Source organism: Chroicocephalus ridibundus, chromosome 1, assembly GCF_963924245.1.
Source record: "Chroicocephalus ridibundus chromosome 1, bChrRid1.1, whole genome shotgun sequence".
NCBI lineage: Eukaryota > Metazoa > Chordata > Aves > Charadriiformes > Laridae > Chroicocephalus > Chroicocephalus ridibundus.
Window position 1 is genome coordinate 70,656,282 of NC_086284.1, and position 23,735 is coordinate 70,680,016.

Consider the following 23,735-nt stretch of genomic DNA (forward strand, 5'->3'; position numbering starts at 1 on the left):
TATCAAGTACAAACCAAAGGAAACAAAAGTCAAGAGGAAAGGAGCGGCCTTTTAATCAAAGCACAGGGTTAGGAGTTAGGAAATTTCAATTCTCAAGGCTTCCTGAATAAAGTCACTTTGCCTCTCTGGGCTGCAGGGGAATATTCTTCGTCACCCCGAATGGCATCTTACTGCACTTACCCTTCCGAGACTCACAGATTTACCTGACTTTACTCCTCCTAAGAAGGAGGGGTTAACTCCTGTTGTCTCTGTGGATCTTTATTTGACTGAAGTCATAGTTTCTTCAGTGCAAACAGCTCATTTCTACATGAAATTAAATGATCGAAACTAGTCATTTAATTCAAGTTCTTGCGGTCTTCTCCTATGTGAGATGAATGTGAGGAAGAGCATCCCCTAGAAACTGCGTGACAGCCACACAACTGAGGGGGAAGGTTGGGTTGTGGCGGGAGATTTCTCTTTGTATTGAGTGTATTTGACTGTCCGGAGAACACGTTTTGACACGTGAGGAAGGTGCCGACTGTTCGCAACAGCCCACAAGGACTTTGGATGGAACCTGCAGAAGAAATGCAAACCATTTGAAAGTAGCTGCAATCTCGTTATCCTAAACAGAGGCAAATTCATAAACTGTTACTTCAAGGGGAAAAAAAAAAAGGAATCCCGAAATTTTGATGTGGTTTAGTGACGGGTTTTGTCAGTGTTAGGTTGATGGTTGGACTAGATGATATGAAAGGTCCCTTCCAGCCTAGGCGACTCTATGATTCCATGACTCCGTGAAAAGAGATGTGTGCAGTTATGCAAAGCGCATTTGGGATGAAGCAAATGGTGCCTTCAAAATGCCAGGCGCTGAAGAAGACAGCATGACACATGTTCTGCCTGTGTGTGCGCCCATGTCTGTCTGTCTGTCTGTCCACCCAGCAGGCCACCACCCACAGGCCACCACAGCGGGAGGCGGTGGGTAACTGCGACCGCCATGGCTGAAGACCTAAGACCATGCCAGGGGCACGGAGAGGCCGCGGCCGCCCTCCCTTTCCCTCAGGGAACGTTCTGTGGGAGGCGGCCGCCCCCCAGGCACCCTCTCGCCGAGAGCTCGCCGCGTCTCACGAAGGACACGCACACACGGACGAGGCCCCACCAGCTCCATGAGGCGCTGACGGCGGTGACGGCCCCGCGCATGCGCCGCCCGCGCTCTGGCCGCCGTCCGCATCCACCGCGGGGGAAGGGGAGGGCGGGCGCCCGCCGCTGCGCCTGCGCGGGTAGTTCCCGGGCGGGGGGAACCGAGCCGAGCCGTGCGGTGGGTGGTGGCGTGTCCGGCCGTGCAGGCAGGCAGGCGGGTGCCCGGCGCTGCGTGTGCGGCTGCCGCTGGGCATGGTGAGCAAGGGGCCGCTGCTGCGCCTGTTGACCGCCATCAACCGGAGGAGGATGAAGCTGCTCATGGGGCTCGCCTTCCTCGCCTATGTCGCCTGTGAGTGAGAAGGGGTGGGGGGACGGGTCTGGTCCGGCCGTTCATTGCCCGCTGGCTCGGGTAGCCTCCGGCCCCCCATGCCCTCCGCCGCCGGAGCGGGGGGATGAAGGTGGGGGTCCGTTCCTCCCGCGCTGCCCGGTTGCGAGGCGCGGCAGCGCGGCTGCGCCGGCCCCGGCGGGGAAGGGGGCTCCGGGCGGCCCTCCTCACCTCTGAGCGGTGGGGCCGAAGGGTCTTGTATTTCCCCCGCCTCGCTGAAACTTTCCCAAGTCCGGCGGGCAGCCGGCTAGGCCGTGACGGAGGGTGCCTGCGGGGCCGCCGGGCCGCGCTGTGCCGGTGGTGCCGGGCGGGCGTTTTCCCCCCTGCCCCGCCGGGAGGGATGGGCGGTGAGGAACCCTCCCCTTCTCCCTGCCCCTTCGCGCTCCGGGGGACAGGCGGCCGCGCTTCCTTTCGGTGCCCCGTGGGAAGGGGCTGCCGGGGGCTGGCCGGCGGGCGGCCGGGCGTCGGGCCGAGCCCCGGGCGTAGGGTGAGGTGAGGTGGGGCGGGCAGTGGAGGCCGAGGGGGAGCGGCGGGAGCCAGACGTGGCTGAAGGAGTCGGTGTTCCCGCAGCCGCTCCTCAGGTCCCCTCTTTGTCCGCCTGGAGCTGCCTGAGGTGAGCCTGTGGGGAAGTTTTCCAGGGCAAGCCTGGGGTCTGGTTTTTGTAAAAACCTCCTTTTGGGGGCTCGATAAATGTTTGCTTGTTTATTTATTATCTCAGCACGTAGCTGGAGTCTTAAGAGCCTGAAGAGAGGCAGAAAGGTATTGGGAAGGTCTTAGAATAGCTGCTGGCAGGGATGTTTATGACTTCAGTTATTAGGTGTGAGTCAAAGGGAGTCTCGGATTTATAACGCTGTCCTGTCAGCTCTCTTCCCTTTCTTGTCCAGATTTTTTTGTTGCATTTTTCATATAAAGTTTATTTAAAGTTAGCCTGTTCTGGTTTTAGACTTAGGTAAATCTTATGTAGAAGGCACATCATGAGGAAGGAGGATCTTTGAAGCCTTGTCAGCTAAGCGAGGGACAAGTGATTCTCATGATGCTTCGGAACACATATAGGTGAGATAGCTTTGGGGATAGGTGTGTGCATCAGATTTAGGATCCTCCCTTTCCTTTCGGAGGATGGAGAGGTACAACTCAAGTAATTTGGCAGAAGGGGTGGTGTTTCCTACCCCAGAAACATAATGTGGGAATTTCCTTGACTGCCATATGTTACTGTGTTTGCAGGACCTTGCTATTTAGATAGTGCTGTTATCATTGAAATTACATGCCAGTTCTGACTCTTAGGACAGTTTATTTGTCCAAGTGACTTCAGGCTCCATGCATACTAAAGCAGGCACAGCTTAGTGTTTGTTCTCATTTTGAAAGGGTTTGATGTTTTGCCAAAAATGGTTGGTACTTAATTTTGAAAACAAAGTTAATAGGCTGCTGTGAAAATACTGGAATTGAGTGGCAATTGACATGGTCAGTGGGACCTGGCTATTGATTAGATTCTATGGACCGTAGGTGGTGTTTGCTGTCTATATTTGTGTCTCAAAGTTAGCCTTAAGGTAGGGAAAAACTGCCACGTGATTTTTACTAAGCTGTAAGTCATAGAAGTCTTCTCACCGCGTGTTTCTGGTCGTCCTTTGGGATTCAGAAAAAATGGAGGAGGAGAGGTACTGCACACCAGCGTGGCAAAAAGTAGCTTACAAAGGTTGGTGTCAGATGGGAGTATGGTTTTTGGAAGTCTAACATGTCAGGTTGCTGCCCTTCTCAGTCTTGTGACTAGTGGTCAAAAGTAGTGCAATCGTTAGTTATGGCTTTGGTGTCTTTTCAATATAGTATGATGTGCTAGCAGATGCCAGTAGTCTAATAGATTCTGGAGAGGCTATTTTTTGTTTTCTTTTCTATGGAAGTGATTATGATCCCATCCCCCTATCCTAAAAGTGCACTCCTTGCAATATTACTGAATCATCACTGTACTCTGCTTGCAGTCAGATAATGCCCAACTAAAATAGCATAGAATCTGAGAAAACTGAGCTGCTGGTGTAGGTGTATGTGCTGGCACTTCTCATGTTCCTTGTTTCTCAAGTGCTCTCCAAATGACTAAGTGTTTTCAGGCTGTGCACCTCCTTGTCATGAATATCCATTCGGTGTTAGTACATGGGGAATCAGATTTGAAGCACATTACGTTACAGGGAATGAAATACTTGGCAAATGCATTATTTTTTTTATGAACTAGGAGATTGGATTTTTTTTGATAGTGCCATTTTATCAGTTTGTGTGTGAAACCCCAAGAGAACGTTTAGGGAGTATCTTTTAGGAAAGTGCCTTATTTCATAAAAAGCTTCTGCCTTTGAATGCAAATTTGTTACAAATGTGCCTGCAGAACTTCTCCATGAGAGTTTGCAAAATAGAGGAAGAGCTTATTAGAGGTCTCACTCTCAAGGGTCATTGAGTGGCTCTCTTAGTAGTTTCACAGTGCAAGGTGTTGCATGGCTAAGCTGGCTTAGGTATCCCTGCTCCACATCTCCCATTTCCCACCAGCATCCATCATATACAAGGATTTAAATTGCTGTGCTGTGCACCAGGAGGTGGTCTGGACTAAGATCACCTTTTTTGACTTATAACCATTTAGCAGTGTGGGTATTCAGACAGCTGTTTCGGCCCAACTGAGGAGGCCATGCAGTGATGAAATGGGCAGCTGGCAGAGCTGTTGGCAGCATTGCTATTACACACTTTGCAGATCCACAATTAATGTCTCACCTAAGGAGTCTTGTTGACATTAGTTAAAGTGCCACCGTGACATGAGGTGCCCAGTCAGGCTCACATTAAAGATACCTACAACTCTTTTTGTGGTCTTGACTGGTTTCCCTAGTGGTACTTAGAGTGAGAAAGAATCCTTACTTTACATCTTGGTTTGAATTAAAGTAATGTCTGATGTCTCATTTCTGTAAATCTGATTTCTATTAATTAAAAAAAAAAATTCACTTGAAACAGTGTGCTAGGCATAGTTTGTGTATATAAAAATAGAACCCCAAAGGAGCATTTCTATGCAGCAGGCAGTTAAAAGCTGTTGTAACTTAATAGACTGTTCCCTGGCAAAACTGAAGTGAATGCAGTTTAACTAACAGTTATATTTACCTTATCTGTAGGCCCTAGGTGAAAGGGATGATTTTTGTTCCCAATCACCCAAGTGATGGATCTGGAGATAGCGCAGGTAGTGAGTGAGCTGTCAAAATCGCTCAGTGATCTGAAAGAATGCTACTCGCTTTTGTATTTTAGTATTTTTCAGAATTAGCTTAGTTGACTCAGTTGCAGTGCTGTCGTCTTCTGTGAATATTGCATGGCTATACTGTACTACATATAATGGGAAGCCTTGCCCAAAGGTTGAATTTTCATTGCCTTTTTAAAGGGACAAAGCCTTCTGCTACAGCTTTTCTCTGATTTAAACCCCAGCAAGATACTGCAGGAGTGCTAGTGCCAACCAAAGGAGAGGGAGGCATGTGGAGGTGGACTGAAACAAATCCTTTCAGTCATGGGTTGCACTTGCATCATCTTGAAGCTGTTGTGAAACTACAGCTTAAGAACACAAGGTGATTATGAACACAAGTGAAGTGGATTTAATTCATTTTTTTGGTCTGTAGTGAGAAATGTAGACAGGTCATAAACCAGCAACCAGTTGAATAGATATGGTTAAAAAAATATCCAATGTCACCACAATATGAGTAACTTATATGCAGGCTAAGAGTTTTGTTTTGAAAAAGCCCACCTGTTTGTGGATTGGTGTGTCAAAACATAGGCACCTTAAACTAATTCCCTTTGAAGTTTTAAATGATTATTCAGCTTTATATGGGCATACTGACATGCTTCAGTGAGGCTGACTTTATAGAATCAGGATCTTATTTAAGTTGTTGTAAATTCTCTGTAAAATTTTGTACCCAGGATTTAAAGATCAGAGCTCGTCAATCTGCATGGTTTGGTTTAATCTTGGTGCTACTGTGAATAACATACCGATGTCTTGGTATAACAAGGGAGTTGCATGTTCTTTATGAAAATAAAGTTAAGAGCTCTATTTCTGGTAAAGTAGAACAGTTCTCTGTGCTCATTTGTAGATGAAATAGTTCTTGGGAAGTATGTCAGTAGCCTTGTTCCTTTTCCAAGGGAAAAAAGGAAGGAATAGTAGGGTGCTGTCATGACATCGAAGCTTAAGACCTTGTTACCTTTGTAAGATAAAATACTGCGACAGCTACTGAAACAAATTAGAAACAAAATGTCAAAATAATGTGAGGGAAGTACATCCTGCAGTGTGGTGGCTTAACTTCTCCCAGCAGTGTTATTTTAGGTTGTTATCCTTTGTTTTACAAGGTTAGCCATTTGTTTTTGTCAGATTTCCATCAGCTAGGAAGAATATAGTGTGGTCTTCTCCAAATATTAAAGTGTGAGTAAGCTTTTTGGTTTAAGTGTTGCCAGCCCCTTGCAGGTTGCACGTGTTCAAAACAACAGTTACGTGCTACTTGATGTGGTGTTCTGATAAGCTTTTACTTTCACTTTTCATAATAGAAAAGTAGCTGCGAATTTGGTCTTGTCCTGTTGCTTCAGGCTAGTTATTCAGCACTGCTGTGGGGAATACCAGAAGTATTCCTTCCATAGCTGTTTTACAACTAGACAGCAGGATTGACTGGGCATGGAAGAGTTAGAAGTGGTCTGATGTGACATCAGGCTCGCCTGCTTTTTGTGTCAGCATGCCATGGATTCTTCACCAAAAAAAACAAACCAAAAACATTTGCTTGCTGGCTTCATGTCCTGCAGAGCTGCCTTTCATCTGTGGGTTTATGCAAATAAGTTTACTGTCTTCAGCAGCTTCCAGTTCCCTGCTCGTCAGGCTTCCAACTAGCCGTAGCCGTGTAGCTTATGAAAATTTCTTCACGCTTCGTTTGAGTTTGTCAGGAATAGATGGACTCCAACTCTGCTTTGCTAGCCATGATGTTTTAAACCAATTTTTTGGCATCCTGGAGAAATTTACTCCTACAGGTCTCAGCTTATCTCCTTTTAATATTTGCCTTTAGTATCTGTCTTTAATATTTTATCTCCACTTAGTATTTGTCTTTTCTGTGACATGTGCAGGAGAAGATGCTGCCGTCATTCTACTCAACAAAAAACACTCTTAAGAGCTTTCATCTTCTTTCCCCTTTGTGTTTTTGCAAAGGGGAAATGTTTCCATGTTATTTACATTGCTTGTTTCTTTTCTGTAAGGTTGGCTGACCAAAGTCCAGTTTAGTTGAAACTAATAGTTTTCAACTTCTTGTTTGTGGAAGGGAGGGAGAGGGTGGGGTTACTGCACCAAGTTACCTGAAGGGGTTTGTAAAAGGTAACTGGGAAAAGTGAGTGTGTGTTCAGTTACAGTGCTGACCATTGGAGCATGGCATGATTCCGCTGAAAACAGTCTTAGCAGTCAACAAACGTAAAATAAAATGCTGAAAATAGTCATGACCCCTTGTTTAGTTGCCACCCTAATTAGAGTCATGTTACCTTGAGTGCCCGCTCACTTTCTGGGGTTTGACATGCATGCTGGTGTGTCATCGTTATTTTGGGAGAGTGGAATATTCTCTGCCTCTTTGAGTTTCTTGAGCCTGCTAACCATGTCTGGGAAACAAAGGGAAGGTCAAGGGCTAAATTAAAGATTAACACAGACACACCCCTTTTTTGGTTTGTTTGTTTTAAAAGGCATTTGAAAAATCGGAGCTGCCATCTAGATTGGGGAAAGCATGCTTTGTGTAAAACTGTATATAATGTATTCCAGTAGTTGAGATAATAGTTCTGCTGCTTTCTCTTTCCTTCACTTGAAATAGGGAGATATATAGCCATAACAGCAGCGCATACAGGTCTGTTGGCTCAGAAGGTTGTTGTTGGTTTCTTTGGCCTGCCATGTTGCTTTAAAGCAAAGGGAGAAAATGCTTTTCTCCACAGATTTTGTGCATTTGAATTGTGTAGATCAGATTTATCTGGAGATAGATGTCACTTCATAGTTGTTTTTTTTCATCATCTGCTGCTGTTTAGGTAAAGACACTTAGGGTTTTAAGTTCTTTCTCTATTTGTAAGTGAAAAGGGGACACTGGGATGTTAGCAATTTAGATTGCTTAGCTTTCACGTTGCCGAAATAATTTTCACCCGATTCAGAATGTAATTATTATGTAGTATTCCAGTTAGGTATAGGTCAAAGACCTCCTGTTGTATCCCTTGGGAATTCAGACCTTTTGTAGGCAGTCAACATATTTGCAAACCACTTTATTGTTTCAAGCCAGTAAATTCAAAGGTAGAAGGCTTTATGATGTCCAGGCACATTTAAATATATGTCATGATGAAAATCAAAGATCCTGTTCGGAACTTCATAACTGTGATGAGTTATATGCATTCTGCTTTTTTTTTGTTGTAAAAATTGGATTTTTTTTTTCTGTTTGTAACTAACAATTGGAGTGCGTTACCTTACTTGTGGAAAAATACAAAGGATAGACAAAAATGGATGAGTGGTGATAAAGAATGATATGCTAAAGGTGTGAGATAGAAAGGAGTAGAAACACTGAACGGAGAGCTGGAAAAAAGACTTAACAGAAGAATTAGGAAGAATTTGCCATCTGGGAAACAAAGAACAGAATTCAGTCATAAAGTGATGATGCTAACTGAAATGTTAGAATAAGTGTTCATGGTTAGCTTACCATCCAGTGTGAAGCTCCATTAACTCTTGTAAAGAAAGAATATTTGCATAATGTTATATTCACAGCTGTAGCAGTGTATCAGTTTGCTAAAGCTTCAGTATTTGTTCTTAAGAGAAGGTACAAAAATGTTGTCCTAGTGACTATGTTGCCTTTTTTTTGCTAGGTGGTGACTAGCTGAGGGATTGACAGAGGGCGGTGGTGTTATCCAAGTTGAAGAGAGAGCATCTTCTGCTTCAGAAAACCCTGTATCCTGATGTCTAGGGTACTTCCTATGTGGGAAAAGCTACAGTTCCTATGTGCTGTTTTTGGTTTGGGGCAGAAACTTTACTGTCGAACAAGGCATCAGTTCAGGAAATGTAACAGGAAGAACTGCTTGCTGTACAGAAATCTGTATAGACATACCAGAGGAGTAGATTTTATTTATTTTTTTTTAATATTCAAGTTGTTGTACATTCCCCAAAGGCATAATCATAAACTTCACCCAGGAAGGTGCCAATTGCTTCCTTGTATCTCATTTAAACCTACTCTCTTTCAGTTTAACACTGTTGCTGCTTGTCCTATCACTACAGGTCCTGGTAAAAAGTTTCTCTTCGTTGTTATTATAAGCTCCCTTTAAGTACTGGAAGGCTGCTATAAGGTCTGCCTGGAGCCTTCCCTTCTCCAGGCTGAACAACCCCAGCTTTCTCAGCCTGTCTTCACAGGAGAGGTGCTTCAGCCCTCTGCTTATTTTTGTGACCCTCCTCTGGACCCGCTCCAACAGATCCATGTCTGTCTTGTACTGGGGACCCCAGAGCTGGATGCAGTACTCCAGGTGGGGTCTTGTGAGAATGGAGTAGACGGGAGAATCACCTTCCTCGACCTGTTGTCCATGCTTCTTTTGATGCAGCCCAGGATATGGTTGGTGTTCTGGGCTGCAAGCGCACATTGCCAGCTCATGTCTAATTTTTCCTCCACCAGTACCCTCAAGTCCTTCTCTGCAGGGCCGCTCTCAGTCCATTTGTAACCCAGCCTGTATTGATACTGGTGATTGCCGCGACCCAGGTGTGGGACCTTGCACTTGGCCTTGTTGAACTTCGTGAGGTTCTTATTTGCTCACTCCTTTAGCCTGTTAGGGTCCTTCTGGATGGCATCCCTTCCCTCAGTGGCACTACTCAGCTCAGTGTCATCTGCAAACTTGCTGAGGGTTGCTCAGTCCTGCTGTCTGTGTCATCAGTATGGAATACCATACAGACCCCTGAGGGGCACCACTTGTTACTGATGCCCCTTTGGACATTGAGCCATTGACTGCAAGTCTTTGGATGTGGCCAGCCAGCCAATTCCTTATCCATTGAGTACTCCATCCATCAAACCTATATCTTTCCAATTTAGTGACAAGGATGCGTGGGAAATAAGTTTCCCAAAGAGAATAATAGTTTTCTTTCCATTATTAGATATCTGATTGAGACCTGCAAAAGAATTAAATCAAGGCTTTAATGCATCTGTAATAATAAGCATTTTATGAGCTCCCTTTGCCTACTTTTCCTTTTTGTCAAGTTTGCCTTTGGGGACAAAAAGCTTATTTCTATAAGGACACAGAAGCTGCTGAGTGACTATGGAGAATCAGATTTAAGGAAAAAAGCCTCTTTTGAATGACATTGCATCTCTCTGAAATAGAAACCTTGTCTGAACCAATTCACTGTGGACATTCAGAACTTACGCTTTTGCTCTAGAAAGTCAGGTTACGAGTGTATATTAATTCGTATTGTTCCTGCATGCTGTTTCTGTTGATAGTGAGATCCGTTTGAAACGAACATCATTTTGTGCTCTCTTTATTCTGACGAGTGGAGGTTGTACAGAGGGTGGTACAAGGGAAAATTCCTCTGTTTTTAGCTAAACCTATTTAGACAAAAGTTTTTGTAAAAGTTTCTTTAACTGCGTGCCTTGAAAATGCCAACAACAAAGCCATCAGGGAAGACAATGGTTTTAAGAGAGATTGTGTCCGATTTTTGGTACAGTTGGATCTCTGTGGGCATCATGGTCTCACTTTTTAAAACACTTGTTTTAAAATGTGTGTGATGATAAAACTGTCACTAATAATTTCAGATTATGAGTGTTTATTATGGTCAGTGCCTTGTGATAGTCTATGACTTGATTTTAATGTCATTTAAAGAGATCCAGAGAGGAGGGATCATCCTGTGGTAAAGGCACAGGCTTCCTTAGTGATTCTGTTTCCCACCTTTGGACTGTGATAAAGTTATTTTTCTGGTTCCCCAGCCTATTGTGGATGAGTTAATTAAGGCATGCGTGGTTCTCAGAGTAGTTATCTGTGTGTTATAGAAACCTATACAATAAGCATTATTACACATGACAGGCTCAGAGGACATTCAGGTGAAAAGCATATATCCTGTTCCCATATTCTGAGGATCTAGAAGAGTAACTGTTGCCTGCTATGAAGCGCAGCTGGTCAGAGCTAAAAGTCTGATGATGATAGATAGGGAAGTGTCCATTTAATAGAGGATGCTCAACAGCAAATTGCTTGGGATTTCTGTTGCACTTTTTTGAGTGTGACTTAACAGATTTTGTGTTTGGGTTTGGGATTTTTGTGTTTTGTTTTGGTTTTTTTTCACTTCATGCCGGCAGGGTTGGCTTATATTCAAAGGATAGCTCTTGGAATATTCCCTTGCTGAAAGTAACCCAGTTATTGTACTGCCCTGCATCTGGCACAATTTCAGAAAGGGTCTTCTCTAGAAAAACTAAACAAACCTTTTAATTTCCAGGAGTGTAAGTGTATTCAGTAGACATTCAGGAAAACATTCTTTACTCGTCTGTGACTGAGTGGCTTTTGTTTAATGTAGTTTTGAGAAGTCTTGCAACCATTTTACCATAAGGCTGTGCTTGCCAAATAGTTATAGCTTTATCTCTCAGAGGCGGGGGGGGGGGGGGGGGGGGGGGGGGGCATGAGACAAACAACAAACCAAACAAAAAAGAGGACTGGGGTTTTCTGAAAACCATGAGTGATTAATGTTTAGTTGGCAAAATGTAAATACCCCTTTAATAACAATACTATGATTAAGGCTTTAAGAAACAAATCTCCACTTTTCTAATAGTACAGCTCTATTGCTTCATCCAAGAATGTCATTCTTCTTCTCTGGAAGCTGTCACTTTAAAGTGTAGTGTCTGTAGGAGTGATTAATGCCTCTGATGTATTTTTAATCTTCCTGGTACTTGCAATTAATCCTTGCAAAAAACCTGCTACAATAAAAATGACTGTTCTCATCATTTTATGGAAGGGACACAGAGCAGAGGAAACATCCCAGAACAGATAGAGTCAAAATAGGACTATATCTTTCTCCTACAGGCCATTAAGCCAGGCTTTCATGTGTCTCAGAACAATTCAGACATTCTGATCTCTTCCCTAATGGCAACTTAGTATAACCAGTCATTGGATGAGATTTATGAATACTTTTTGAGCAAATAAGCAGAACCTCTATTTCTTCTCTTTTGTAGGTGAGCGTCTTAGTTGTTTGGTTACAAGTCATACTTCTGTCTGTCTAGTCCAATTTATCATGAATTCTTCCTTTCACAGAGTTTCACTAGACGGCAGGAAGACTTTCTGTCCATGAATGCTCTCTAGATGGATGAATAGGAAGCTTCATAGAGTATGTACTGTGTGTGGCTGTGGGGGGTGAGGGTATGAAATCTCTAAGGTTTGGGAATTGGCATAGGACTATTGTGCTGAATGAGTACCTCTTGGCTTAAAAGATTTGGCTTTAGAGTTGGAAAACTTTTTAATTTTATTTTTTTAAGACTGGCTTTTAGTGTGAGGTGCTCAATTATGTTAGTGTTTGCTCAAATTGGATCCATTAGGAGTCTGATGCTTTTGAAAACTGGGTTTACATGTAGTGCCTGATTCATGACCTTGCTGGTACGGAAGCTTTTTTTAACCATCCACATCTGCAGCTTTTGTTGACTGAAGTTGGTGGGCCTGTCAAGGAGTTTTATGGTGTCTGTGAGGGTTTTTGTCTTGGATTTAGGCTTCTAATATTTCATCATTCTGCTGGTGGATTTGGGCCCACTTGCCTTAATATGTTTCCATCGTTCTTGCCTGAATGTCAAACTGGCTTGGCATAACCTTTAGGCAAGGAAGTGAGAAGTCAAGGAAATCCTCTGTAAGCTGTAGTCATACTGCAGCTGTGTAAGCCTGCTATATAAACAATTGTGATACGCATTGAGGAAAAAAAAAAACAAGAAAACCTTTAATTCTACTGTAGCGAAAAACCTTACCTCTTATCCCTTCAACCTTGACATAAGCTGGATGTGAACATGTGGTACCCGAAGAGATTTTCGTTAGATTTGTGTGTTCAGAAGCCTTTGTGAGGGCAGTATGTTCAAGTGAGTTTCTGTGGCACCGCTCTGCATGTGAGAGAGACTTCAGAGTTCTTCAAATCCCTCCATATGGTATTTCCTATGTGGTTTATTTTGTAGTTTCATTCTTTTTTGCAATGGTACAAAAATATGCTTCCTAGAAGTTTAATGGAAAGTCATGTACTCCTACAGAACTCGGATATCAAGTGTAGTGTTTCTGGAAGTACACGAATGCCTTTCTGAGCTCCCTTTCCCTGATGTGGACACTGAGCACACACAACACGTTTTGTTTAGGAAGCCAGTTTCTTGTAGGCAGTGTAGCTGTGCTGTCTTTGTGACAAAACTGGCAGGGTGGTATTTGTGGTGCAGCTGGCAACTCATTTTTTTTCAATTCCTGCTTCACCAACCAAGCCCAGATGTTTCCTGCCACTGCCTGAACAATATGTTATGTTATTTGTATGGGTTTCTGTAGCCCAGAAAAATAACTGATTGCAAGTATATCTGAGTAATGTATAACTTGAGAATTCTGTACCTGTAGTTGCCAGATGGTCACCATTCACTGAAAAAAGAAAAAGTTGTTTTTCTGTTAATGTTATCATAAATAATTCTAAAATCCTAGACAGAGGGTAAATAACTTGAATTTAATTTAGTCCTCAACACTGTATCCCTTTTTCTGCCAGATAACTTATTTTATCTAATTAACATAAAATCCACGGTGTTTTTTTAAATTCAGTTGGATTTTATGGGTCATCTGTTCTAATATAAAGCTTCCTTATCTTTTCCCCAGAAGGCGACAGAGGTTTTATGATACCGCCACAGATATCGCAGTGCCCTCCTACAGTTTGTTTGATAGTCCTGGGTTCATTTGAGTTACTCTTTGAATTACTCAGCAGCACTCAGTAGTTAAAAAAAGTTCAGTAGCTTTCACATACCCTAAAGGGTGGAACACAGGCTGCATTACTGCATCCTCACCCATGTCCTCCCTGCTCTTCTTCCCTGGGTATATCTCTTTTCTTCTCTTGCCTTGAAGGTGCCTGTCTGTGACTGTAGCAGCATTTTTTGTTTTCTTGTTTCTGTAACACCTCATTGTCTGCTTGAAATCAATAAGAAATAATGATGAAAATATACGTGCAAAGCTTGAATCTAGCAAAATACTTCATCAGCTGCTACTTGAGACCTGAAGCCCAGCTTACAAAAACTGAGGACACTTCAGAAGCTTTCTATATGTATGTTAATACTGCATATAGGCGCTACTCCTCCTTAAGACCCAGTGTAATTTGGATCCTTAGGTTCAGCCTTGTCTCTTAAAGAGCAATTGCAGAATGTTTTTCTGGTGATATGCTGGTTATATTTCCTGTGTTGCTTATTGCTGCAGAGTCCCTTACGTAACTGTTCTGTGTTAACCTTGTCTTGACAATCTGAAGTCGTCAGCTCTAGTGTAGCCTGGTTTATGGCTTCTCATTTTTTCACTTTAAACTATGTTCTGTGTCCTAGTTGAAAGTTAAAAGGAAAATCAGTGTTCCAATAGTCTTTGTGTAATCACTTAAACCCTGAACAGTTTCAGAAGATTTTTTTTCAGTATAAAATAAAATGGGCAGATGAGTCTTTTTGTGAACATAGAAACAACTGATACATGTTTGCTGTTTTACACTGTGGTTTGTCTTTAAAACTTTTCCATACAAAGAGCGTAATAAATGACCTTTGCTTGCTTAGCAAGGCACTTGGTTAGGTTGCTTAGGTACACTTCGTGTCTGCATCACAATATATACATAATTAGAGAGAGAATTCACATGCACATGAGCACTTGCTACCTTTAATGCAGGACTGTTGTGGCATCTCTTTGGACTGGTGTAGATATCGCATGTAGTAGCCAGCCTTTTTACTCTTGTCAGGCTCAGTTTCCCATTCATGTTATTCAGGTCTACAGGTCTCCTTTCTTGCTCTTCCCATTTTTTTCAATATCCCTAATAAACAAGTTCAGAGCTCTGGTTTGTTTAATCTGTGTATGGTGTCAGATTATAGTCCAGAGAATTTTTGTACATTTTGTTTATGTGATATAGTGTGAGGATAACGATCAGATAAATATATCTGCTGATTTACTGGTCAGATAATTCCAGATGTGCACTGGAATCCAAGTCTAGTCCTTTTTTTATTGAATTACTGTATTTTCCTACTTTTTTATAGTCTCATGTAGTTTCATCAGAATTCCTCCCATACTCTTAAACGGTGTTCTAGTCACTTGGGGTATGTAGCTTATTTAGATAACATGTGATTAACATACGTAACATCATTTTAATTTCCTTCCAATGATAATAGGAAAAAATTACTTCATGTACTGTTGTATGACACTGTAATGTTCTCTTTTTCTTGTTTTCCAGCTGTATGGGGAAACTTTGTCAATATGAGGTAATGTATATATTTTTTGTATTGAATATCCTTATCTGAAATAAAATTAACTTGCCTTTCCCATCAACACGCATCACTGTTTCAAGTAGGGAGAAAATAGAACAGCAGCTCACACTGCTGTTTGGATAGTTGCTAAGCACTTGATACCTCTTTTTAAATACAAGGTGTTCAGTCTTGAAAAGGACTATACCTCTGCTGCAAATCTCACCTAGGATCTTACTTTCACTTCAGCATCTGCCTTTCTTTGCACAAATTCATCTTCTGATTTTGGAGATGGTTTCAGGCACATTTGTTGACATAGCTGGGCACTTAGGCTTGGATTCTGCTTTTCCTCAGCACAGATCTGACCATATCTCAGTGGCAATACAGGCTTAAACATTGAAGAGCAGCAGATCCTCCACTGCTTGCCGTAATTATGTTTCTGTACCTAGAATTTTTTGAGGGGTTTTCCTCCTCCACAGCTAATTGGGAGAGAATCTGGTGGTTTGACTGCTGAAACGCAAAAAAATCCCGTGCTGTCCCCCAGATTTTTTGCCCTTAGAAATAGGAAAGCATAACATATGCATGCAAAACATGCAGATTTTCACTGCATTTCTGCTTGCATGTGAGTCTTTGTCCTCTGGGAAAATTCACCAGGAAGACACAACTGAAAAATAAGGTGAAGAGAATATGGGGACAGTCTGTTCCCTACAACAAAGGACAAAATGTTTCACCGTGTTGTTTTGCCAGTAAAGGGTTTGGGTACCCTGTTGCCATGCTTAGAAGCACAGAGTAAAGTTTGAGGCAAAGTAAGAAAATTAATTAATTTTCTGTGGGCTCTGAGTCAGCATGGGCAGCTTACCCAGGGGTCTGTTCCTGTCCCAGGCTATGCACTTTACTTCTGTTGGGAGTTTCCCACCCTTACTACAATGTGTTCAGCTGTTAGGCAAACAGCTGCTGTGGCTCACAGATGGAGATATCATTTAGATTACCGTGTTATTGTGACCAGCAAACTATGGCAGCTTAGCAGCTGTTACATGAGCAGCTGAGCATTTCCAAAGGAAGGACAAGAACCTTAAAGAGGGGTTTGAGGAGGGCAGGTGGGCATGGGATCTAATGCGTTCACTCCCTGATAAGCTGTCCTTACAAATGCTACCATGAGCTATATCTGACTTATTTGAGGTGTCCATTATAGAGGTATCAAGGATGAAATTTTTATTTCTGAAGGTCAGATGTTGGTCCTCAGCCAATAAGATTGTATTTGTTAGGAGGAAGAGCTCATTAAAACCTAAACTGCAGAGCGCAAGTCCTCAAGTTCCAGGATTTGTGAATAAACGATAGTAGGAATTATTTTTGAGGGAGCCTTTTTATATTCTGAGAGGTTTCCCAGATTTTCCTTGCTCATTTAGCAGAGAGGAAAGGCTAAGTATTCCACAGATTATTTGCATAGCTTTTCGTAGATTTCTGTTATTTGGCAAAACATTTGAAAAATTCTCAAGATTTACATAATATTGCTTCCTTTTAGTAAATTCATACTATGCTAACTGGAGGGTTTTTATTTGCCACTATTACAATAAATTACAATTTGTTTTGAAAAGATGGTTGAGGGTCTGTGTGTCTTGGTCCAAGAATTTACTTCACTCTTAACTGATACAACAAAACGAATCTCGTCAATAAGATTTTTGCCTCAGTAATAGACTGAACTGGCTTTTTAGTAAAAGAGTTTTACAGAGGGATATGAAGGGAATCATTGCTCTGACTTTTAACAGTGTAGCGTATGTATATCTGCTTAACAAAGGATCTTCTGTTTCCCTAGGTGTAATAACTTCAGGTCCTGAGTAAAGGATCTCTGTTTTATTTGAAAGAACTCCATTTTGTGTTGGATATCCATGAATCCTCTACTATGCAAAAACTTACTACTGTAAGATAAATAATTCCCCTTTTGGAAGGTTTAATTGAAAAAAAAAATAATTATGCAAACTTAAGGAAAATCACATAGACTAGATGCAAGAGGTAAAAATGTAAAGATACATATTCTACACTTGTAGAAGTTTACTGAAAGAATGAACACGACTAATTTGAGATACTTTACACAGTAAGATGCTAAATAAGACCACACATATTTGTGCAAGACAACAACTTCTTACATGGTAAGAAGTTTTCACAAGTTACTTTGACTTCCCTAAGTATATAAGCTTGGCTTCATTTCAAATAAGTAGTATTTGTGTGCTAAGTCAGTATTGCCCATCAGATGGTCTCTTAAGACAAGTTTGGATATGGGGTTTTTTTCCTTGTTTTTGTAAAAGTTCAAATTCAAAGCTAGACACATTTGCCCTTCTTTCTTTTTGATTGACATTACAGTTACAGTTGTGGCATTAAAGGAAAATGTTTTAGTAGCATACCTGTAGCATCCAGTAAACAGAGTTTCTCAAAAAACATCTTAGGCACTTGCATAGTAAAGCTACATTCAAAAACATTTCTGCTGACCTAACTGTACCTTAATGCAGTGATTAGACTCTTTTGTACAATGAGGTTAATTTTCTCTGTAAAAAGAATGTCATCTTTACGGTTATTACTCTTTCCTGTGGGCTTGGTTCAGTTTCTGCCAAACGTGGTGACGAGACTGTCTGATTTTGGTGGGGATTTGACTTTCATTTGCTCTGAATATATCTCTGAAATAATAATAACTTGGGATGCTTTGAAGATACTGTTTTAACAGGAAAATTATGAGGCAGGTGCAGTGGAGCAACTAATGATAGGTATAGATTATGTTTTTTCTTTTTGCCAACAGGTCTCTTCAAGAAAATGGGGATCAGAAGGTGGAAAGTAAAATAGAGGAGGTTAGTTTGCTAATAGTTGTTGTTTGTTTTGTTTTGAGGACTCCATTTCACTTATTTTATATTGAAAGGGTGTGTTTAGTTCTATCTCATTACTCTCCATTTCGCTAAAACCATTCAAAGCATTGGATTTGTGTCTGTACATAAGTTTTTGAACTTTTCAACACTGTAGCGGAGTTTCTAACATAGATTTATGACTCATCTTTTATTTTTTTTCTCTAAGCCTTTCTTGAAAGTAATAGCTCTACTGTCTCATTTGCTGCAGAGACTGTGGTAGAGTCCTCCTGAGAACTGTTTTTTGTTATTGAATGAAGGATATGCACAAATTCTTTCCTCTGTCACCCTTACAAAATTTTAAGTATATATGTTTGTTTGAAAATTCAAACCCTCCAAAAAATGCTTTGCTTTGTTCTTAACTAGTGAACAAAGGTAGGGTGTTTGTGATGGTGGGCGGTACCAATGCTTTAAGCACAAGCCCTGGCAATTTCTGGAGTAGAGGTGGGTATTGGAACACACCAGTGGTTCTGAACTTCTGTACCAATACCTCTGAATTGTCATTTAACCTCAGTTTGTTGGGAAACATTAAGAATCTGTGCAACAGATCTATCTCCAGTTGTTTTTAGACTTCCAGTCTAATAACAAGAAAACAAAAGAATTTAATAGATACAAAAGTCTTTGAGGTCAATACCACCTGCCCCTTGTGTTGGGGTGTGTGTGACCATACTAGTGTGATCTGGTCTGCCTAATGTCTTGTATTCCAACAGGTTTATATAGCAGTCATTCCTCTGGATGCAGTGGGAAGCCCACTTAAATTCGAAAGATTGTGTTCTTAGTTTGTCTTGTTTCATTCCTCCTTTTTTTTATCATGTTTTTAAAGCTTTAATTATACAGTATCTTGAACCATCAGAAAGTTCAACGTACAACTGTTTCAAGAACTATTTGCTGCTTCACAGAGCTGGATAATGAATATAAATGACAATACTGTATTTATTCTTAACATGAATTTGCAGCTTATTTCTGTTCATGAAGTTCCTGAATTGTCTAGCTCTAACCACTAATATTTGTACAAAACTAATTAATAAAGATTGGTGGTGTATTGCTGTATAGTACCATTTCAAGTGATAACCCTCTGATAGCTTTCAAGTTATGTATGGCCCTAGATGGTAAATTTTGTGACAAGGTTTTAGTAAACCTAAAAACAAGTTCAGGGAGCTGTTGTAATTTGGCAGGACTTTTAGAAATTTGAGTCACATGATAAAGAATGTGAAACTAATGCTGACTTAATTGATTCTCTCTTTCAAAGCAGTGAAAATGAAAAAAGAAGTCTTGGTAGGTGAACTGTATTTTCTGACAAATTTCCTTTTAATATTTGTTAAAAGCCTAGATACAACTTTGAATCATGATATAAAACTTATCTTAGATTTTTAAACATTAAGTTTCTTTGAATTCATCTACCATGTCCTGAGAGAAATCTAGCCTTTGCACTGGAGCTAATGCCCCTGTTTCTGTGTGTCTGTACTCTTTTAAGTATGTGTATCTGCTCTCCATTTAAATAGCTGAGGTTTTACTGACTGTCCTATCATGCTGTTGATAAATATAGATTGCCTTTGACAACCTTTGAGTCATTTGTGACTTCAATTTGCCAAATAGGAATCATAACATTGGATGTTCTTATCAACAAGACCATGGTACTCCTAGCCTTGAGGTGTTTTGTTTTCAGTGGTAGGCTAAGGGATTTCATGCTGTACTAGGTGATTTGATTTTTGGTGAAAAAGGATTTTTTTTACATAAAGAATGCTTTAAGATACAGGTTTCTTGGAGTGTCTTCAGTGAAGCTCTTCATAGGAGGCTATTTGCCATGATTTTTGCTCTAAAGTAACTTCCTATATGTATGTTTTGTGATATGAATTTTGTTCTATCCTCCAAAGATTAAAGATTTCTTTCTTTTAGGCTGTTGCACCTCTACGGGAGAAAATCAAAGATCTAGAAAAAAGGTACGTCTTTTTTGCTAAATTTGGGAAGCAGTTAAAAAGCACAGTTTCTGTTCTGTAGAGGTCAATTCTGTAGTTGTAGGTTCGAGATAAATGTTTTGTGTATACCCCCAGTACCTTTGGATTTTTATCATATCTAAGTGAGGATGAGGCCTTGAATGCTGGAAGACGTTAATGCTTAGGGTATTAGGTTGATTAATCCCAGTAAAGTAAACTAGGAGTGCAGGATTTTTGTAAAGTTCAAATCCTGTGGAGGTATTTGCTGGTGAACGGATTACCAAGGTTTAGGAAGTCCAACCTAGGTGTGTCCTAAAACATTGGTTTTGACTTCAGAAGACTGAAAATAGCTTTTGCCTCACATTTCTCACACTTGTGATCAGTTACGATGGTTTAGCTAAAGCATAGTGATTTGCTTGTGAATCTTAGCCTGTGCATGTGCTTTGGATGAGCCCGACTGACTCGCTTTTCTCAGGATTTGTAAGGGAACGTGATATCTTGGATTAAACTGCATGATGTGATTGAGGAAAAGCAGACAAGCTTTTTGATGGGCTGCAGATATTAAACATGTACAGTAGTTCCACAAGCACCTTAAATTGACATAGTTGTTAAAAAAAAAAACAAAACCCAAAACCACAAAAAAAGACTACCCAAGCCTGATCCATTTCTCCCTATCTGTTTGTGTCCACCCTGCAATGTCATTTCCTCCCTTTTATGCCAGCAGAACCACTTGAGTGATGATAATAAGCTGGATGGGGAAACCAGGCATTTCAGTCTCTCTTTGCAAATACCTCCCTGGCTCCCCAGCCTGGTTGCCTTTCTGCCAGATGAGTTCTCCCACCTGAGTATCCTCCTGGGCAGGTGTTTTTCATCACAAAATAAGGTCTGGAATAGAGGTGGGAATTGTCAGCTCTAACAAGGACACTGCTGCTTTTGACAGTGATGCTGTTTCACAGGTGGTACTCTTGATGTCCCCAGCAAGCAGCTAGCTGAGAATGCTGCAATACAGAGGGCCAAGTTTGGACTTACCCAGGCAGTGCCAGTAAACCTGGATGGTTATGCATGGCATACTGGTGGCTGTGTGCCCTTCCTCGGGACGGGGAGGCAGAATCCTATTGCTCTTGGCCAGTGGTATGCTCAACACCAGCAGTGTTTTTGAGTTTTGTCTTGCCAATGAGCAGTTACCCCTCCTCCCCCTACCAGTCCTGTGCTGTTTAAAAAAAAAAAAAAGAAAACAGTTTGTCAGTTCTGTTTTTTACAATGAATTTGAAAGATTCAGTGGCCTGCCACATGCAGTTTATTTCAGTGAGAATACTGATCTGATTGCTCATCTCTTAATATAAGTGTGAACTTCATGAATTGAACTAGGTGATGTATTGTCAATATGAAACAATTAGCAGACTACATCACCTGTAGTAGTTGCCTGTGATACTACCGTACCAATTATAACAGTCAAATTATAAAGATTTATGTTCAGAAGAAATTTTTGATATCCTACCTCTGTTCAATTGAGTTATTTAATCTTTATTGATAGCCCAGCATATTTTCAGCTTCAGTGGTTGGCAATTCAGGTATTTCCTCCTGCCGTTCACAGAGGACCTTTGTGGGAGGATATCCTGTTTTGTGCTTTTTTTTTTTTTTTAATAATTGTTATATTTTTCCAAATGAGCAGTGAGTTGCTGTGTGAAACCATGAAGTTAAAACTTCTCCCAAGAGCCATCTAAATGCTCTTTTGTTTTTGAGTAGTGTTTGTAGTGTATTGATGAGTCTTGTTTCAAATGTCTAGCAATGAGGAGAACGAATCAAAATATTTTCTTTTACCTCTGTATGAGCCGATCTGGGAATTATACTTTCACAAAATGTGAGCTTATGGTCTCTTATGGCCCGTATGAAAATATGGGTTCTTATTGTTTTGAGTTCTTCAAATAGTGTAGCCATTTACTTCTGCTGGTTTAACTGCATGTGGATTGTTGCAATTAATAATTTTTGGATTTTATATCTATGTAAAGTGACAGTAAATAACTAATCACTGTCAGATGCCTGAAGGCTGATCATGCTTGCAAAGTTTATGCTCTAGTGTAAATGTTTTTTTTTTACCTCATAAGCTGATAAAGCCTGAAAGCAAACCATCGTCATACTTTTGGGAAGCAGGAAAGAGAAGAATTCCTTAATGCTAATCTCATGGCAAGAGATTGTTTAACTGAAGCTAAAGTCGGACAATTTTTATTAATAATTTGCACAGCAAAAGCATTGCTGTGTAGTCATCAAAGGAAGCATTAGGTCAAGATAAATTCAATGTTGTTGCCAAAAAATAAACATTCCAGACTCCTGCCCACTGCCTCTAAGCTAGTACTGCTGTAATGGAAGGAGCAAAAATGGTTGGGAGGTCCCTTTGGCAGCAATATTACTCCATGCTGGATTAACATGACCTTAAAATAGTGGTCTTAAAAGTGGAGGAGACAGATTTTTACCTTGCATCAAGTTATTTGGTGCTTCGCTGCTTTTTTTTTTTTTAAACTCCATCAGCTTCTTTTTTATGGGTGGATTTGCCTTTGTCTCACGGGAAGGCTGCATTTTACATATCTGCATTATACTTATGCACTGCTGTTTCTCATTGCTTCTCAGCTTAAATCAAAGAAATCAGGTTGCCATTAGTGATGCATGTGGTGATGCAAGGCAAGTGTAGGTACCTTCTTATTTCAGTGTTCCTGTATGGGTAATATTGGAAGATTCTACTGCCATGTTTCCCCTATCCAGAAAGCTGAAAATTGTTTACACTCTGGGATGAAAAGTTGACACAAGTACAGAATCATCTGTGCTTTGCCTCTGAAGAATTCCTGTTGAGCCAGTACTGCAGGTTAGAAGCAAAGGAGGTGCTTCACAAGATGTAGGGTCAGTTCAGTCAGAGTCTATTTGTGAGTAGATGAAAATGTAACCTCAGTGTGAAGTCTTGGCATATATACCTCCTGCATACTACATCCAATTGCCTCTCTAGCATGTGGACTTTCTGGAGGAGAAGAGTAGCCATCGTTTGATTTCTGTCCAGTATCACACTGATATTTAGTTAAGAAAAACCTGGGCTATTAAAATACTGCCAAGACTACAATGCTAATTACTGAAATAAATAATAAAATTCGCACCTTCCTTTGGAGAAGTTTCTTGCTGTATGCAGAATGCATGACACTGGGGGGAGAAAGAAATGAAACAAGAAAAGCCAAGGCCACCTTGGAATTAAACCTGGCCAGGGATGTCAAGCTCAACAGGAAGGGCTTCTACAAGTATATTGGAAGCAAAACGAAGACCAGAGAAGTTGTGGGCCCACTGTTGAATGAAACAGGAGCCATGGTGGTGGAGGATGTGGAGAAGGCGGAGTTACTGAATGCCTTCTTTGCTTTGGTCTTTACTGCTCGGACCAACCCTCAGGAGTCCCAGGCATTGGGGGAAGTAATGGGGAAAGAAGACTACTTCCCTTGGATTGAGGAGGATCAAGTGAGGGATCAATTAGATATTCACAAGTCCATGGGCCCTGATGGGATGCACCCGAGAGTGCTGAGGGAGCTGGCAGAAGTCATTGCTGGGCTGCTCTCCATCATCTTTGAAAGGTCCTGGAGAAGAGGCAAGGTGCCTGAGGACTGGAGGAAAGCCAATGTCACTCCAGTCTTCAAAAAAGGCAAGAAGGAGGAGCCGGGGAACTACAGGCCGGTCAGCCTCACCTCCATCCCTGGAAAGATGATGGAACGGCTTGTTCTGGGCGTCGTCTCAAGGCATGTGGAGGAAAAGAAAGAAGTACTCAACATGGATTCACCAAGGGGAAGTCGTGTTTGACTAATCTGATAGCCTTCTATGATGGCATGACTGGATGGATAGATGAGGGGAGGGCGGTAGATGTGGTCTACCTTGACTTAAGCAAGGCGTTCGACACAGTATCCCACAGCATCCTCATAGGGAAGCTTAGGAAGTGTGGGTTGGACAGTGAATGGACAGTAAGGTG

General features: G+C 41.3%; 1 protein-coding gene across 3 annotated transcripts in view; it reads left to right on the forward strand.

The window, feature by feature from the left end:
* The first annotated feature begins 1,229 nt into the window (after positions 1-1,229).
* Positions 1,230-23,735, forward strand: part of UXS1 (UDP-glucuronate decarboxylase 1) — a 65,799-nt gene continuing 43,293 nt past the window's right edge. The window contains exons 1-4 of one of the 3 annotated variants that reach the window (XM_063338782.1): positions 1,230-1,462; positions 14,913-14,940; positions 17,711-17,759; positions 19,707-19,750. In XM_063338782.1, the coding sequence (XP_063194852.1) occupies positions 1,366-1,462; positions 14,913-14,940; positions 17,711-17,759; positions 19,707-19,750 (218 nt within the window). In that variant the 5' untranslated portion in view covers positions 1,230-1,365. Of the gene's footprint in view, positions 1,463-11,758; positions 11,829-14,912; positions 14,941-17,710; positions 17,760-19,706; positions 19,751-23,735 lie in introns of those variants that run through there. The other 2 variants (XM_063338790.1, XM_063338799.1) reach the window with 2 other exon arrangements.